The sequence below is a fragment of the Heptranchias perlo genome, chromosome 11 (assembly GCF_035084215.1).
Source record: "Heptranchias perlo isolate sHepPer1 chromosome 11, sHepPer1.hap1, whole genome shotgun sequence".
Lineage (NCBI taxonomy): Eukaryota > Metazoa > Chordata > Chondrichthyes > Hexanchiformes > Hexanchidae > Heptranchias > Heptranchias perlo.
This window is the reverse complement of record NC_090335.1, coordinates 15,058,574-15,077,436: the sequence shown is the minus strand read 5'-3', so window position 1 is coordinate 15,077,436 and position 18,863 is coordinate 15,058,574. Positions and strand designations below refer to the sequence as shown.

The 18,863-nt window shown below is 41.2% G+C and overlaps 1 protein-coding gene across 2 annotated transcripts in view; it reads right to left on the bottom strand.

Annotated features, from left to right (window-relative positions):
* Window positions 1-8,611: 8,611 nt before the first annotated feature.
* The window catches only part of fndc3a (fibronectin type III domain containing 3A), a 228,175-nt gene continuing 217,923 nt past the window's right edge, over window positions 8,612-18,863 (bottom strand). Inside the window, exon 26 of one of the 2 annotated variants that reach the window (XM_067992587.1) lies at window positions 8,612-11,551. In XM_067992587.1, the coding sequence (XP_067848688.1) occupies window positions 11,237-11,551 (315 nt within the window). In that variant the 3' untranslated portion in view covers window positions 8,612-11,236. The remainder of the gene's footprint in view (window positions 11,552-18,863) is intronic. The other variant, XM_067992589.1, reaches the window with a different exon arrangement.

Here is an 18,863-nt window from a genome sequence, read left to right as displayed (position 1 = left end):
GGGGGTCTGTAGTACAATCCTATCAAAGTGATCTCTCCCTTCTTATTTTTCAGTTCTACCCATATAGACTCAGTGGGCGAACCCTCGGCTATATCCCCTCTCACTACTGCCGTGATGTTCTCCCTAATCAAGAACGCAACTCCCCCTCCTCTCTTACCTCTTGCTCTATCTTTCCTATAGCATCTGTACCCTGGAACATTGAGCTGCCAGTCCTGCCCCTCCCTTAGGCCATGTTTCAGTAATAGCTATAACATCCCAGTCCCATGTACCCATCCATGCCCTGAGTTCATCTGCCTTGCCCATCAGACTTCTTGCATTGAAATAAATGCAGTTTAATCTAGACTTCCCTTGGTCTTTGCCCTGCTTCCTCAGACCATCTGTCCGGTCATGTTTTGTACACTCTCCCTTACTGCCTTTTGTTTCTGTCACCACTTTACTTCCCACTGACTTCCTGCATCGGTTCCCATCCCCCTGCCACATTAGTTTAAACCCTCCCCAACAGCACTAGCAAACACTCCCCCTAGGACATTGGTTCCAGTCCTGCCCCGATGCAGACCGTCCAATTTGTACTGGTCCCACCTCCCCCAGAACCGGTTCCAATGGCCCAGGAATTTGAATCCCTCCCTCTTGCACCATCTCTCAAGCCACGTATTCATCCTAGCTATCCTGTCATTCCTACTCTGACTAGCCCGTGGCACTGGTAGCAATCCTGAGATTGCTACCTTTGAGGTCCTACTTTTTAGTTTAACTTCTAACTCCCTAAATTCAGCTTGTAGGACCTCATCCTGTTTTTTACCTATATCGTTGGTACCTATATGCACCACGACAACTGGCTGTTCACCCTCCCCCTCCAGAATGTCCTGCAGCCGCTCCGAGACATCCCTGACCCTTGCACCAGGGAGGCAACATGCCCTCCTGTGCAGCAGAGCCAGCCACGGTGCCATGAACCTGGCCGCTGTCACCTTCCCCTGGTGAGCCATCTCCCCCAACAGCATCCAAAACGGTATACCTGTTTGAGAGGGGGATGGCCACAGGGGACCCCTGCACTACGTACCTGCACCTCTTACTCTGCCTGGTGGTCACCCATTCACTTCCTGCCTGTACACCCTTTACCTGTGGTGTGACCAACTCGCTAAACGTGCTATCCACGAGTTTCTCTGCATCGCGGATGCTCCACAGTGAATCCACCCGCAGCTCCAGCCCCGAGATACGATCGGTCAGTAGCTGCAGGTGGACACACTTCCTGCACACATGGTCGGCAGGGACACTGGTTGTGCCCATGACTTCCCACATCTTGCAGGAGGGGCATATCACGGGTGCGAGGTCTGCTGCCATGACTTGCCTTAGCTTAGTTACCCCTTTTAAATTACGTTGAAATTAGAAAATGTTAACTATACTAGGGACCTAGGTTCACTATCGCCCCCACATCTTAAAACAGGCTCCACATGATGCTTTGATTGTTCTGGTGCAGTCTTCATTACAGCGGGATCCTGTAGTGGATCTGAACATATGTAAAGCTTTGCACACAGTGCATAAATGGACATTTTATATATTTCGTAGACTATTTAAAAAAATTATGCTGACTAGGTGAGCAAGAAAGGAAAAGACATTTAAGGAGTATTTACAGCAGACTGGGGTCGCCTATAATCAAAGGGTTTGTGAGTGGCTATAGCTGCCTCAGACTTTGTTAGATGGAGATGCCAAATATGATCACACACCTGGAGGTTGAGTTTCCGCTCATTTACGCCAGTAACATCAGCGCAATCTGTGCAGAAATGGCAGAACAAGCACAAAAGATCCGGGAATTTTAAATGTGACTGAGTTAGACCCCAAATCACTTAATGTTGGGGTTTCCTCGCTGTTTTAGGATTCAAGTCGCCAGGATCAGGCACCGCCCACAAAACTGGCCGTGCCCCCAGGTCGACACGGAGCGTTTCTGCCGATTGCGCTGGTTTGGGAAGGCTCTTCAAATTGCACTAGTTTTCTTAGGCCAACAGGCACTAGTTGGCACGTTTTACAAGTTTTTACATATCCAAAAATGTGTAATTTAATAAGATACTATCTGGTGTACACCAATGAAACTAGTGAATGGTTCAGTATAGTTTTAAAAGCAATTTTCAGTGATATTAAATCAGGTTACTCACAGGTGGAGGACTGAACATATTAAAATGCTTATTTTTTGTGATAAACCCATTTTTAGCTGTATTACTAAAACTGCAGCAGGTTACCACTCTTAAATACATCAATTAATATTTTTTTAATGGAAAGAAAAAAAATACGATTACGTTCTAATACACCACCCGATTGCACTGGTTCATGGAAGATTTTACGTTTGTGATTATGCATTTTAGTGGAAACTTGAACTGTAACCTAACCAGCCCAATTTCGGGCGCATTTTGGGTGCAATTTCCCAACTGTGCCCAAATAGGAAATTCTACCCTGGTGTTTATCGCAAATGGAGAATTGGGAATAAGTTAATGGCCTGATTTATGTTTCTTTATCAAAGTTAGATTTATATTAATATCTCAGACAGAAAGAGACAAACATTCTCTGCCTTACCTCAAACAATCTCATTTGGACATAATTTATAATCAGACGGATGTAACAGAAGAATTCTGATGGTAACGGTCTGATCTGCAAAACTCACCAGTGAACTGCAGAGAAAATCTGCTCTCAGAGACATCAATTATACCTTTTTAACTTGATTTGTAACTGAAGGTTTAAACCAATGGGCTGAAATAAATATTATTTTATTCAATTTACAGCCTAAATATTTTACTTTGGAAGATATTTATGAAGCTGAATGTGTATTTTCAAGAGATGCCTCTTCCTCTTTGTAATATCAAAGTATTGATTTCACATTTCTATGCATATTCACCGTTTCTCATCTTAGGTTGGATCCATGTTCGCTTGGCTCAGAGCTTGAGTTAATGTTGATCATTCTAGGATCTAGTTTATCTATTTGCTTGAAGATCTTAAATACAACTCAATACATAAGATGGAGCAGACCAGTGCTTTTCACAAACTGATTATCACTATTATGCACTGTCTCTCAAGCTGTGCATCCTATTTGCCCTTTTCATCGGGGCTGCTCATGGTGCTGATAGTTTGACTGTTTTTCCACTAAAATCTCCCAGATCAACTTTGTTTGCATTTTAAAAAATAAAAACAAATTTAATGTTCTTGTACTAGCATTTGTTGTTGGAAACGATTCAACCATTATACATGGTGTGCAAGCACATTTTGTTTTCTTAAGATTAGCATTTTATTGATTTTTTTGCTTGCCCCCCCAGCCTCAGATTCAAACAGCAAGTGAAAGGAGCAATGCCAGTAAATGACAGTTTTGCTATAGAGAGCAGCAGAAGAGCTTGGCACAGCTGAGCTGAGGGTGGCACTGGCCAAGTTTATTAACTGCTTGGGTTGCCATCTTTTGCCAAGTTCTAAACGACAGTGATCCCCTCAGTATGAGGCACTCTAGGTACATTTAAAGCTCTATCAGCATTCATCACAGATGGTCACAGAACTTGCTCCTTTACATGGGAACCAAACTTGGTTACATAGAATTACAAAGTATTTACAGCACAGAAACAGGCTATTCGGCCCAACTGTTCTATGCTCCTCACGAGCCTCCTCCCACCCTTCATCAAGTTTTATCAGCATATCCTTTGTGAAAAGTGTTGTTAATTGAGCAACAGATGTGCTGCTGTGCCAGACAGTTCATGTCTATGGAGCAACAAGCCAAATCTAGACTCTCATTTTTTTGTGCTGTTGGTGCCGGAGAATGGAACACCCAGGGTTGGCTTCAAGCACTCCCTGAGCAGGTATAGCACAGCCAGATGCAGAGCAAAGCTCCCTCCACTCTATCCCAACAACTAGCCTCAGCCCCAACCTTGGAAAAAGCATTTGTTCTATTTCTGACGCCTGTCTGACTGAATTTGGAACAGTTTTGTGCTGTAAGCCTATGTCCTATGCCTATCAGCAACTGGATGGAAATTGTGCAAACTCATTTACTGTAGGACCCTCACAGCCAGCTGACAGAGACTTCCTTGCCACTCGTCTGGGTTGGATTTGAAGCTGGGTCCCAGAGATGAAAGGCCAGTGTTTAACCCACTGCACAACCCAGTTCCCTGTACACTATTCTTATAAACTAACAATTTTGTTTTCAAATTAAATTGTGTGGAAAATGAACCTTTGCATCACCAAACATTCTTTGAATTGAGCACTCCAATCGATGAGAACAGTTTTGCAGGTTGTTTGCATTGACTGATCTGATTTAGTTTAGTTGCTATAATGAACACGATTCAGTTTACGATTGCCATTATAAATATAGAAAATGTAAAAAACACGACTTGAAATTCTCAAGATTACAAAGGGGGATTAACAAGGCTGGTCCAGGCGATTTGTCCATCATGGCGAAGGATTCGATTATCAGTTAAAAATAGGAAGTTAGGAATAAAAAGGGAAGTCAGGTGGGCCGTTTCACCCAAAAGGTAATAGAGTTGCAGAATAACCTAAATGGAAGAGTATGAGGGGATTCAAGAGGCAACGCGATGGGTCTGTTTTAGAGAGTAGTGATTGAGGGATATGATGAGAAGCCAAAGATGAGGTTGATCTAGGAACAGGCTAGTTGGGTTCAATGGTCTTTTCCTATTCCTAAAATATTTACAGAACCTCTTTTGTGAATTTTGTGCTCATCCGGATGAGAGATGTTCAAACTGGGGAATGGTATACCCTGTTCTACAAATAGCATTATGTTTAAGGATGAAATCTGTGAAGTTACAGTATTGCAGTTACTGTAGCTTATTCTTCAAACAGTTGTTAATTATTATGTACAATAAACATGATCTTAAGGAGCTTAATGGGGAAAATGTAACACTATCCCATTCCAGAATGCAAACCTATGTTCAATCATTGGGATTGAGCACATTCAAGAGATATTACTGCAACTGGGATCAGTCTCTCAGATGTAATGGGGGTGATTAGTGATAAAAGGTCACTTTCTCTCTCTGAGACCCAGGACCTGAGAATAGTTATTTTCCATGTTAAAAATTTTGGATTGCAAAAATCATGGGCTCAAACTTAATGCAACACCAAGTAAAGATTGTAAATGGGGGACCAACATTGCAATGAAATGTACAAATAAAAAGAAAAAAGATTAGAAATATTAGAAATACACAGATTAGCCAAATGCTGTAAAAAGACAGGTTAACAGGTTTGGTATAATCCTACCCGAAACTTTAATCTGACTTTTCTCTTTACAGATGCTGACTGATTTGCTGTGTATTTCCCGCATTTACTGTTTTTGTTTCTAGTGAAAGATCTAGTTTGACAGGCTGCTCTAATATGGGGTGCTCCACTTATTATGCAAATTCTCAATAGGGAGATATGTAAAGGAACCAGATTACAAATTTTGTAAATATTCAAGAAATTAGATAAATCTGCCAATCATGACTTCCTAATGCAAATCTCTGCCTAATAGTACGTTTTTTTGTTCAAAATGCTGAACCATATCCATCAATGAGGACAGATTCTCTTGGACCATAACCTTTCTTTTTCAATATCCACTGTCATGTACCAAAAATGGCCATTCATTTTAGACACGATATGCTGTAGCTGGAAGGCTAATCAAATGAGGGTTTGAACAGAAAACCTGTGCTCTCCAAGGTTGGCATCATCAGGTGTTCTTGGTTCCCTACTGAATTTTTAAAGATTCCCTGGGTAAGAGGGAAGGTGTAAAGATTTCTCATTTAAATCAGCATTATTGGCTTGTGGTCTTGGAATATTAAATACATTTGTTTGCTCCTTTGCTGACATATGCCAAGAGGCTCATCTCTAGAAAGCTGTCCATGAAGGGGAATTACTGAATATCTCTGGTATATATTTGTGTCGACATATTCTTTCACAACACAGCTGGTCTGCCAACCACACTGAAAACTCTTGCTTGGTAATGAGTGGATAATTCTATTCATGAAACCAATAAGAAAGGACATGCATTTCACACAGCACCTTTCATGACCTCAGGATGACCCAAAGTGCTTTATAACCAATTAAATACTTTTGAAGTGTAGTCACTGTTGTAATGTAGGAAACGTGGCGGCCAATTTGCACACAGCAAGGTCCTACAAATGTCAATGAGATAATGACCAGATCATCAATTTGTTTTAGTGATGTTGGTTGAGGGATAAATATCGGCCAGGACACCAGTGGGAACTGCTCTGCTCTTCTTCAAATAGTGCAATGGGATCTTTTACGTACACCTGAAGGGGCAGAAGGGACCTCGGTTTAATGCCTCATCCGAAAGATGGCACCTCCGACAGTGCAGCACTCCCTCAGTACTGTACCAAAGTCTCAGCTTAGATTATACGCTCAAGTCTCTGGAGTGGGACTTGAACACATGACCTTCTGATTCAGAGGCAAGAGTGCTACCACTGAACCACGACTGACTCTTGATTAATTTGAGGGGCACCTTGGTAGAGGTCCCATAATAGAATCGTTCTTCATCTATAAACTGTACCACCGTGCTCACTTATTTTTCACTTGGACTCTAATTGAACAAATATCCTTATATTATTTTACCTTTTGAGTCGGCAACCCACTAAGCTAGAGGGGCATTTGTCACGGGTGGGAAAGGCATAGGTGATAGCTGCACAGAACAAACTCATGTTATTGCAAATATTTATTTGTATTTCTCTTTTATTTGTTCTTGGGATGTTGGTGATGATGGCAAAGCCACATGTATTGCACATTCCTGGTTGCCATGAGAATGCGGTGGTGGGTCTTCTCCTTGAACCACTACAGTCTGTGTGGTTATGGTGCTCCCACAATGGTATTAGGTGGGGAATTCCAGGATATTGACTGAGTGCCCAAGAAACACTGATCGATGTCCAAGTCAGCATGGGGTGTGACTTGGAGGTGATGGTGTTCCCATGACATTGCTGCTCCTGTCCTTCTTGGTGATAGAGGCTGCAGGGAGGGAGGTGCTCTCAAAGTAACCTTAGTGAGTTGCTGCAGTGTATCCTATAAATAGTACTTACTTCACCCACAGTTAATGGTGAGGTTAGCTATTAAACCTGGTGACAGCACCGATCAAGCAAACTGCTTGGTACTGGATGGTGTTGAGCTTCTTGAGTGTTGCAGCTGCACCTTTCTAGGCAAGTGGTGAGTATTTCTTATTTGAGCCTTGTAGATGGCGGAGAAGCTTTGAGGGGTCAGGAGGTGAACCACTCTTTTCAGAATACCTGACCTCTGCTTTGTTTTTATAGCCACAGTGTTTGATATGGCTGATCCATTTTAACTTCTGGTCAATGGTGACCCCCAACATGCAGGATGGTGGGGGACATTCCGAATGGCTGGCTTCCTCTTGTTCGAGATGATTGCAACCTGGCACTTAAGTGGCAGGTAACATTTGCACCACATGTCAGCCCAATTCTGGATGTCATCCAGGTCCCACTGTAGGCTCGCATGGGCTGCTTCATTATTGGAGGAGTTGAGAATGGCACTGAGCAGTGTGGAACCATCAGCGAACAACCCCACTTCTGACCTTCTAACAGAGAGAAGGTCATTACTGAAACAATTGAAGGTAGGCTGATGATGCCTCCCTGAGAAACTCCTGAAGTGATATCCTGGGTCAGGGATGACTAGAATGCGACAACCACAATCATTTTCCTTTGCATTAGGAATGACTCCAGCCACTGGAGGGTTATTCCTTTGACCCCAATTAACTTCAGTTTTGCTAGGCCTCCTTGGTGCTATTCTGTCCACTGGTATTCAGCACTTGCGTCCATGTCAGGATCAAGGCTGTGGTGAGTCTGGAGCCAAGTGGTCTGGCAGATATAAACCGTTAGTGAGCAGTTTATTGGTGAGTAGATATCACTGGTTGGCACTACTGGTGACTCATTCCCTCACTTTACCGATGATTAGGAAGAGGCTGATAGGGCAGTAATTGGCTGGGTTAGATTTATCCTGTTCTTTGGTGGGTACAATATACTTGGGCAATCTTCCAGTTTCAGGTAGATGCCAGTGTCATAGCTGTACTGGAACAGTTTGGCTAGGGGAGCAGCTAGCTCTGGTGCACAGGTCTTCAAATAGGATGTTGTCAGAGCCCATAGCCTTTGCTGTGTCCAGTGCACACAGCCGGTTCTTAATGTCACACGGAGTGAACCGAATTGTTGGACACAGGCATCAATGATGGTCGGGACCTCAGGAGGAGGCCATATAGGATCATCCACTCAACACTTGCAAACACTTCAGGCTTTATTACTCTAAGGGAAAACCTACAATGGCTTGTAATTGCTTAATCACACTTTGGGTGGGGGTGGGTTCATCAGATTTTGGGATCAATCATTGTGATTAGCTTGATCTGAAAGGTCCTATGTCATCTCGAAAGATGAGTCGGTCCTCAACTGCCTGGATGTATATAGTTGACAAGAGGATATATGTGTTTCTTTAAATCAAAAAAATTTATGCTTATTGCTTGTTGATTATAAGTACTTGTAAGAATAGTCATTTTGAAAGCCTCAAATCTTCCTTAGAGAGAACTAGAGAGACCTGACCAATGATGAATATCCAGCATAATTCCTGTAAATGAGCAGCTCAAAATTAAGCAGGAGCATTTAATGAACTCAGGTTGAAGCAAATATATAAGCATTTCATTCCTTGGTCAATGGCCAAGTTATCAAGGAAACAGTAGGTAGTGCAAAGAATCATACATTGTTTATTGTGCATGGATTTTGTTTTATGTATTACCTATTGAGTTACAGTTTGGATTTAGATACATATTTAAGAGTTTATACATGTTATGGCAGCTTTACATCATCAGTACTAAGTCTGACATAATACAAGTGATATGTTGTATATTTGGAACGCTTCCAAAAGTTTCAATAGTTTTTGGAATGTACAATCAATGAGGTAACTGTGAAGCTTAGTTACATTTAAAAACCACTGCCCCTCAATACAGAAAACTGCAATGAGAGATTATGGAAAATACAATTACGTTTATAAATGACTGATCAAATACAACTATCAAAAATAGGAATGGATTTGAATTTGACTGTCAAAATAAACTCTTCCAGCTTTTCAACAACAACAAATTCAGGAGGCTGTTTTAAAATTGAGCCCACACTGGCAATGAAATAGAGCCATCAAAAATCAAACATACATACACCCTCTTACAGAACCCAGCTGGCCAAAATACTTCAAAAGTGGTCACTGATTTCTAGCGTGCAACTGCTATCTTTTTTTAAAAAGCAGTGGGATGACAGAAATCAGCTACCACTTTTGTTTGTGGGTTTATGGGGAAAAAAATCTCACTGAAGCAAACAATTTAAGCAAAGTACATCAAATGTAATTAAGGCTGTAGTTTTAAACGGGTTACATGTTAAGGACATTTGATTCCCGACTGGTTTAAAATAGAGCCAGGGGAAGCTTAGAAAGACAAGTGGTGCCTCTCCCAATTTGCTTACACTTTTTTTCTGGTCGTCAAACATGCCTGTTTTTAAAAAAAATCCATAAATATTTCAGCAGATGGGGGCCAGGGGAAACGATCAGTCACAAAACACTCAAGTGTTTGCAGTCATCCAACTTGAGATGCACAGTATAATTTCTTTGGGTGACACTTGCCAACACTGGAATGCAACATCACAACTTAAAAACGAAAAGGGAAACGTAAACGTACCTCACAATGCAGAAAAGGTCACTTTATACAAGGGTTGCGTGTATTTATCAGCTTTCACATAATCCATTCCCTTCTTCAAATAATATGGCACATAAAACGTGATTTGCAGCGCAATATAACTGACAACGTGGTGAACTACTGAAAGTGTTAGTGATCTAGTATTTTATGACTATAATTATAATAAATAAGAGACTAACTTCAACAAAAAAAAATCATTAGAATGGATTGCACTAAGTATATGAGTAAAACAATAGTAATCGAAGGACAAGTGATATTCTAACAAATCCAGATCTTCATCAACAGTATCTATTCAGAGATAATGTGCAATTAAGGAGACATTTTTAAGGTGCTAGAAAGTATACTTGAACAGGACTAATAACAGGCCCCCATCCAATGGAGCATAGCTCCAGGGGATATCTGTGGCTGACCTCAATTGCAAAGTACTCAAATACAACACTGTTGGCATGCAATTTTCTAAAATATAAATCAGCAATGCAGTGCAGCAAATATTTTCTTCTTAGAGACACTTGCAAAACATAGTGTATGCTGTTCTTGAGATTTTCGGTATTAGTGTTTTTTTAAATATAAAAGTGTCGCTCATTTATGGATTAGGCTTTCGCCTCGTGCAGGCCTGTGAAGGAATTGTTATATTTAATATGTACTTAAGTTGAAATGATTTTCAAATGTGAATCATTTCTTTGCTAAAGAAAGCTGCTAAAATTAAAAAGTGCCTGAGATATAATTTGTGAAGCAGTGAATAAAAAGATCCATTATAACTCATGTGTAGAATAGTATTACATTAATTATGGAAGTTTGAAAAATGTGGTCATTTTAGTTTCTCTAAGTGGTGCAAAGACCCCGGCACTGGAATATTCAATTGTATCACATTTTGAATAGTTTTTATCCACACAACCATAGTCTCTCGTGCTTACTGGCAATTTAGTCCAAAGTGGCCCTCTTCATTTTTTAGGCTACATTTTAGAAGAGGTAGGAATTGCATAACTACTAAAGATTCTAAGTTTCACAGTTTGGGTTCACTGTTCTTGTTGCAACTGTTATGCATTTTACCTGACTTGCTACACAGAATTTAATACCCCCAATTTCTGTTATTGCAGTATATTTAATAGACTGCACTAAAGTGCATCAATTTACTCTTCCTTGCATCTGCACATTTTCACATGATCCCTCAACATAAAGCTTGTTTTTTTTTAAAAAAAAACAGCTCGGATATAATGCTTTAGTTCTACCATGCCATGTCAACACTCAGAAAAGCTGCTTAAAAGGATCCTTTGCAAAGTGGCATTGGACTTACCCAGATGTCACTTCTTGTACGAGATTGTTGCTACTTTCAATACATCTCTGATGGAACGCTGTCTCTACACTGCTAGCCTTTCATTAACAAGCAAGAATTAAGGGAAGCAACAATGGTAGAGATGTTGGCAAAGAGCCTCTATGCACAATTGGATACCACCATCAGTTTAAAAGCATAATCAACCACAATAATTTGATATTACAACACAAGTAATACATGACAGAGAGACATTGAAATACTAATAACCTTTCTCACTTGATGACAAAGTATTGAACAATGAAAGCAATCAAAATGGAGACTATAGCGAACAATGCGAGGATGAGGGCAGCACACTGCTCATCACTTAGTGTCTGTGCTGTTGTCGTGACTTCTGTAGTGTCTTTGCTGTTGCTGGCTGGTGTTTCATTCCTCTGAGAATATAATATTACAGTAGCACTGTAAGGGCCCATCAGATCATGAAACCCTTGAATGTCTCGGCACTGGCGAATGGCACACACTCGGAAACGATATTCACAGTTTAACTGGAGGTTTGAAACTTGGAATGTTGTTTCTGGACCCTTATAAATCTGAAGAAAAAACACGAAAAAAGTTAAATTACCAGACAAACAATTAATGTCTTACCAATAGAATTAAGGAATTTCAACATATGGATATACGAACATGATGACAGGAAAAGACCAACTGGTCCGTCCAGTCTGTCCCATTTAGTTGTGATGCCACGTTACAGACACTTCCTACCCACCCGGAGCCATATACTCTCCCGGGAGAGGCGAACAGTGTTGATTGTTCCCCATTTTCTCCATGTAGCCCTCCTTTATCCAGTAGTGGAATCAAAGGAAAAAGGAAGGATCTTTGTTGTTATCTGTATAAATGGATGATTTGAGCTATTTATCCACTCTGCTGAGCTGTGTCACTCTGTTTCATTTTCACATCGTTCACCTGACGAAGGAGGTAGCCTCCGAAAGCTTGTGAATTTAAAATAAAATTGCTGGACTATAACTTGGTGTTGTAAAATTGTTTACAATCTCCACATCATCACTCTGTTCTGCCATCCAAGGTTGGAACGTCCAGTCATAGTCAGATGATCTCAGCTACGTACACTAGCTGAGAATTGGTAAAACCCACATTTGCTGTCAGGCAATCTGGGGTGACAAGATTTCCTGGGATTCAAACTTAGAATCACGAGGTAGGGAGACAGGTGTTCTGCCATCTGTGCCATGAATTTGTTTGAAAGCAATTCTGTGAAATGTACACAAGTGTTCCGTGATAACCTGCAACCTGACAAGGAATCGCAGGAGCAATATTTCATAATTTCAGCTACACTTTAAAAAAAAATGATTTACTTTCTGACTTCCAAAGTTATAGTCTGAGTAGCAGCTCCTTATATTAACAGAATCCTTGAGTTAAGATATGGAATTACTGTATTAAAGGCATACCATTGTAGAAACCTAGTTTTGAAGTTTAGCTTCTCACAATGCAAACATTATTAGAGGAGCGGATCTGTAGTACATAAAGTTCTACAGTAGTTCGCAAAGGGCTTAGAAATTCAATATATGGAATCCAAATCACGAGGCTGTCTTCATTAGAACAGAGGAGATTATAGGGTGATTTGATAGAGGTGGTTAAAATTATAAATGGATGGGACAGGGTAGACAGAAATAGGCTGCTTCCAGTGGTTGAGGAATCTAGAATGAGGGGGACACAGATATAAGATTAAATGTAGAAGATTTACAACAGAGAGCAGGTGAAACTTTTTTTTTACACAGCGGGTTGTGAGGCTGTGAATGCAGTACTGGAGCTAGTGATTGAAGCAGAGACCATGTCAACATTTATGAATAACTCAGATAGGTGGTTGAAGGGGGATGAAGGGGGATAGAGGGATATGTGAACAGGGTGGGCACATGGGATTAGGAATAGTATTGGCGGGGGGAGGATAAACACCAACACAGACTGGTAGGGCTGAGTGTTTGTTGCATTTCTGCGTAATTCTGTGTGAAGAAGAATCGGAGCTTCCAGGTATTATAGGATTTAAACTAATGATGATTTTCCCATGGATGTAGAGCAGCCACTTACAGCATGATATTCGTTTCTGACTTTCCTTTACTGGAATCAAGCTTTCACATCTTTCCCTTATGCCTTGAAAGACAATTATCATTCAGAACATTTCAAAGCAAATAAAATTACAAGACTATCTGATGTGTCTTTTGCTTGGGTTTCAGTTCTTAACTAATTTTCTGAGCAATGAAATGTCAGTTACTGAACATAACCAACCACACATTCTAGCACTGTTTTCAATTTTTATGATTGAGTGCAAGACTCCCTCTATGTATCTTCCCACACCATCCTTACACCTCCCATACTATCCATCTTTTGTGACGGTGGGTATGTGATTCTGCCAATCCTACTTTATAGCCAGTCACTAGGATTTGCCTGAAACTGGGTTTCAATGACACCTTTTATCGTTCTCTCCTCTTGGCACCTCTAATGGCTGAAATTGGGAACTAAATGCTTGGAATATTAGGGGTAGAAATTACATCCTACAACTCCATGGCCCTGCACGGCAGTGCTTCAGTCTGCTGCACCACCATTCAAACTCCATTTCTAAACAAAATACACTGCGGATCCTTTGAAAAATACTGGTGCATTTCAAAAGGTATATTGACTTAGTGAATTAAAGATCAGGTGGGCAAGATTTAAAAAAATGAACACAGTATCTTTAAACAATTGACTATTTATATGCAATTTCACAGCTCACTGGTATTACTATTCTGCTGTACTAAGAAAAATTACAGCATGATGTATTGTGTGTGGCACAGGGAAATGCTTATCTAAGATTATGCATTTGAATAGATACAAGAGAAACATATCAAACATACCAGAAATGGTAGTAACCATGGTCCTCGAGTTATTCTCCTGCAGGAAATCAGGCTGTCCTTTTGTACTATAGGGTTGGTTTTACATAATAATTTACGGTTTTGTTACCTTTCCAAAAAATACATCGAGTTACATCAAAACTGTAGCACAGAAACAGGCCATTGGGCCCAACTGGTCTATGCCGGCATTTATGCTCCACACGAGCCTCCTCACTCTCTACTTCATCTAACCCTATCAGCATACCCTTCAATTCCTTTTACCCCCATGTGCGTATCTTGCTTCCCCTTAAATGCATCCATGCTATTTGCCTCAACAACTCCTTGTGGTAGTGTGTTCCACGTTCTTACCACTCTTTGGGTAAAGAAGTTTCTCCTGAATTCCCTATTGGATTTATTAGTGACTATTTTATATTTATGACCTGTGGTTTTGGATTCTTGTGAATCTTTATTGCACCCTCTCCAATGCAACTATATCTTTTTTATAATATGGAGTCCAGAACTGTGCAATATTAAAAAAAAACACTAATTTTGAACAAATGCAGCATTATGATCAATGTTTTGTTGCTACCATCTCTTTCAATATATTCATTAGTTGTGCCTTTAGTTGCTATCTGAACAAAAGATACCATCACAGAGCAGAACCCTTGAAGCAGTTTGGGAGTTAACACTACTATACTTAGCCCAAACTATTTTGTGGGTCTGAGATGAGGTCCTCCCTTCACTGAACCGATCATCAGGCCAACCCTGAACCAACCGAATCATCAGGCCAACCCTGAACCAAACCAATCATCAGGCCAACCCTGAACCAAACCAATCATCAGGCCAACCCTGAACCAAACCAATCATCAGGCCAACCCTGAACCAACCAATCATCAGGCCAACCCTGAACCAAACCAATCATCAGGCCAACCCTGAAGCAAACCAATCATCAGGCCAACCCTGAACCAAACCGATCATCAGGCCAACCCCGAACCAAACCGATCATCAGGCCAACCCCGAACCAACCGATCATCAGGCCAACCCCGAACCAATCGATCATCAGGCCAACCCCGAACCAAACCGATCATCAGGCCAACCCCAAACCAATCGATCATCAGGCCAACCCCGAACCAACCAATCATCAGGCCAACCCCGAACCAACCGATCATCAGGCCAACCCCGAACCAAACCGATCATCAGGCCAACCCTGAATCAACCGATCATCAGGCCAACCCTGAACCAAACCGATCATCAGGCCAACCCTGAATCAACCAGGCCAACCCTGAACCAGGATTGGTACCTTTTTTTTTTAAGATTTGAGGTTTCACTAAGGCAATGAAGTTTTGGCTACCATTCTGTATGGTAGCTGGCGGGAAATAAAATCACACATGGGGAAGTAGGAAGAGGTGACAGAGCAAGAACGGAAAAAGCAGCAGCTGGTCAAAATGAGAGGTTCAAATTCAACAAAATTATAACATTAGCTGAATTTGAGTCCAGAATCAACCAATCCTATTTTGAAAGCACCACTACTGATGTAGCCACTTGCCATTCCATTAACTACATTCCTTACCGGATCAGCAAATTATGGATATGTAGCTGTGTTAGCAGGACTGGGACCAATGTCCTCGCGGGGGTGTTTGCTAGTGCTGTTGGGGAAGGTTTAAACTAGAGCGGCAGGGGGATGGGAACCTGAGCGGGGAGTCAGAAGGGAATAAAGTTGAGAGCAGCAAGAGAGGGGAAGACCCAGGGGAAATCTACAATACAAATAGTACAAACAGTTGTTCAAGAACAAGTGAAAGGGAAAAGCGTAGAGCAGCGGAAAGAAAGTGTATTTTAGGCACGACAGATAAAATGAAAACTAGAAGGAGTAAGGTGATTAACCCTGCATCAAAGCTGAAGGTCAGGCTAGGGTGTGTGGCCCAACTAAGAGTTCTATATACAAATGCACGGAGTATAAGGAATAAATTAAATGAACTACAGGTTCAAATTCAAATTGGAGGGTATGACATGATAGCTATCACTGAGACATGGCTGCAGGATGGTCAGGATTGGGAACTAATTATACCAGGTTATAAGGTCTACAGGAGAGATAGGGAAAATGGAAGAGGGGGAGGAGTAGCCTTAATGATTAAAGATGAAATCACTTCAACGATAAAGGGGGATATAATGAGAGGTAAGCAGCCAACAGAGACCTTATGGGTTGAATTGAGAAATAGGAAAGGATCTAAGACTATAGTGGGAGTTGTATATAGGAGCCCTGGCAGCAGCTCTGAAGTGCTAGATTGTATAAATGCAAAGATTAGACAAGCGTGTAACAAAGGCATAGTGGTCTTAATGGGGGACTTTAACCTTCACATAGATTGGGAAAAGCAGACGAGCAACTGTCAGAAAGGTAGTTAATTTCTTGAGTGTGCTTGGGATAGTTTTCTACAACAGTATGTCCTAGAGGCAACAAGGAGGCAAGCCATACTAGATTTAGTAATGAATAATGAACCAGATTTAGTTAACGGCTTAACTGTGCGTGAACATCTATCCAATAGTGATCATAACATGATCGAGTTCAATGTAGTGTTTGAAAGGGAAAAAAGTGAGTCAGCTGCTAAAATTCTAAACTTGGGTAAGGCCGACTTCAATGGGATGAGACAGAGACTGTCCACAGTAAACTGGGCAAATCGACTGATGATCAGTGGGAAATGTTTAAAGAAACATTTAACGTGATACAGAATCGGTTTATACCCCTGAGGGGCAAGAACTCTACTTGCCAAAAAAAAGCCATGGACAACTAAAGAGGTAAGGGACAGTATAAGACATAAGGAAAGAGCATACAAGAAGGCAAAAAATGGCACAGATCCTGGCGAATGGGAAAGATACAAAGATCAACAAAGGGTCACAAAACAGATAGTAAGGGCTACAAAAAGAGAGTATGAAAAGAAACTCGCAAGGGATATCAAAAACAATACGAAGAACTTTTATAGTTATATTAGGAAAAAGAGGGTGGTCAGGAGCAGTGTTGGCCCCTTAAAAAGTGAAAGTGGGGATATTGTCATTGACAATGGGGAAATGGCGGACATGTTGAACAATTACTTTGTGTGAGTATTTACAGTAGAAAAAGAGGATAGCATGCCGGAAATCCCATGCCAGGATTCGATAAAATTAACATAAGTAAAGCAACAGTAATGAAGAAAATAATAGCACTAAAGAGTGACAAATCCCCAGGACCAGATGGTTTCCATCCCAGGGTTTTAAAGGAAGTAGGTGAGCACATTGCGGATGCCCTAACTATAATCTTTCAAAGTTCTCTAGATTCAGGAACTGTCCCTCTAGATTGGAAAATTGCACATGTCACTCTGCTTTTTAAGAAAGGAGAGAGAGGGAAACCAGGGAATTATAGACCAGTTAGCCTAACATCTGTTGTGGGGAAAATGCTGGAGTCTATAATTAAGGATAGGGTGACTGAACACCTCGAGAATTTTCAGTTAATCAGAGAGAGCCAGCATGGATTTGTGAAAGGTAGGTCGTGCCTGACAAACCTGATTGAATTTTTTGAAGAGGTGACTAAAGTAGTGGTCAGGGGAATGTCAATGGATGTTATTTATATGGACTTCCAGAAGGCATTTGATAAGGTCCCACATAAAAGACTGTTAGCTAAGATAGAAGACCATGGAATCGAGGGAAAAGTACGGACTTGGTTAGGAAATTGGCTGAGCGAAAGGCGACAGAGAGTAGGGATAATGGGAAGGTACTCACATTGGCAGGATGTGACTAGTGGAGTCCCGCAGGGATCTGTCTTGGGGCCTCAATTATTCACAATATTTATTAACGACTTAGATGAAGGCATAGAAAGTCTCATATCTAAGTTTGCCGATGACACAAAGATTGGTGGCATTGTAAGCAGTGTAGATGAAAACATAAAATTACAAAGGGATATTGATAGATTAGGTGAATGGGCAAAATTGTGGCAACTGGAATTCAATGTAGACAAATGTGAGGTCATCCACTTTGGATCAAAAAAGGATAGAACAGGGTACTTTCTAAATGGTAAAAAGTTAAAAACAGTGGATGTCCATAGGGACTTAGGGGTTCAGGTACATAGATCATTGAAGTTTCATGAACAGGTGCAGAAAATAATCAAGAAGGCAAATGGAATGTTGGCCTTTATATCTAGAGGACAAGAGTACAAGGGGGCAGAAGTTATGCTGCACCTATACAAAACCCTGGTTAGACTGCACCTGGAGTACTGTGAGCAGTTCTGGGCACCGCACCTTCGGAAGGACATATTGGTCTTGGAGGGAGTGCAGCGTAGGTTTACTAGAATGATACCAGGACTTCAAGGGTTAAGTTACAAGGAGAGATTACACAAATTGTGGTTGTATTCTCTAGAGTTTCGAAGGTTAAGGGGTGATCTGATCGAAGTTTATAAGATATTAAGGGGAACAGATAGGGTGGATACAGAGAAACTATTTCCGCTGGTTGGGGATTTTAGGAGTGGGGGGCACAGTCTAAAAATTAGAGCCAGACCTTTCAGGAGCGAGATTAGAAAACATTTCTACACACAAAGGGTTGTAGAAGTTTGGAACTCTCTTCCGCAAACGGCAACTGATACTAGCTCAATTGCTAAATTTAAATCTGAGATCGATAGCTTTTTGGCAACCAAAGGTATTAAGGAATATGGGCCAAAGGCAGGTATATGGAGTTAGATCACAGATCAGCCATGATCTTATTGAATGGCGGAGCAGGCACGAAGAGCTGAATGGCCTACTCCTGTTTCTATGTTATACCATGTGATGGAACATACAGATGTGGGGATGTCAGCTGTGGCTCAGAAGGATATGGTTTCAAGTACCACTCCAGAGACTCGAGCATAAAATCTAGGCCGACATTCCAGTGCAGTACTGAGGTGCCATCTTTCAGATGAGGTGTTAAAACGAGGCCCCATCTTCCCTATCAGGATGTAAAAGATCCCACAACACTATTTCGAAGAACAGCAGGGGAGTTCTTCCCAGTGTTCTGGCCAATAGTTATCCCT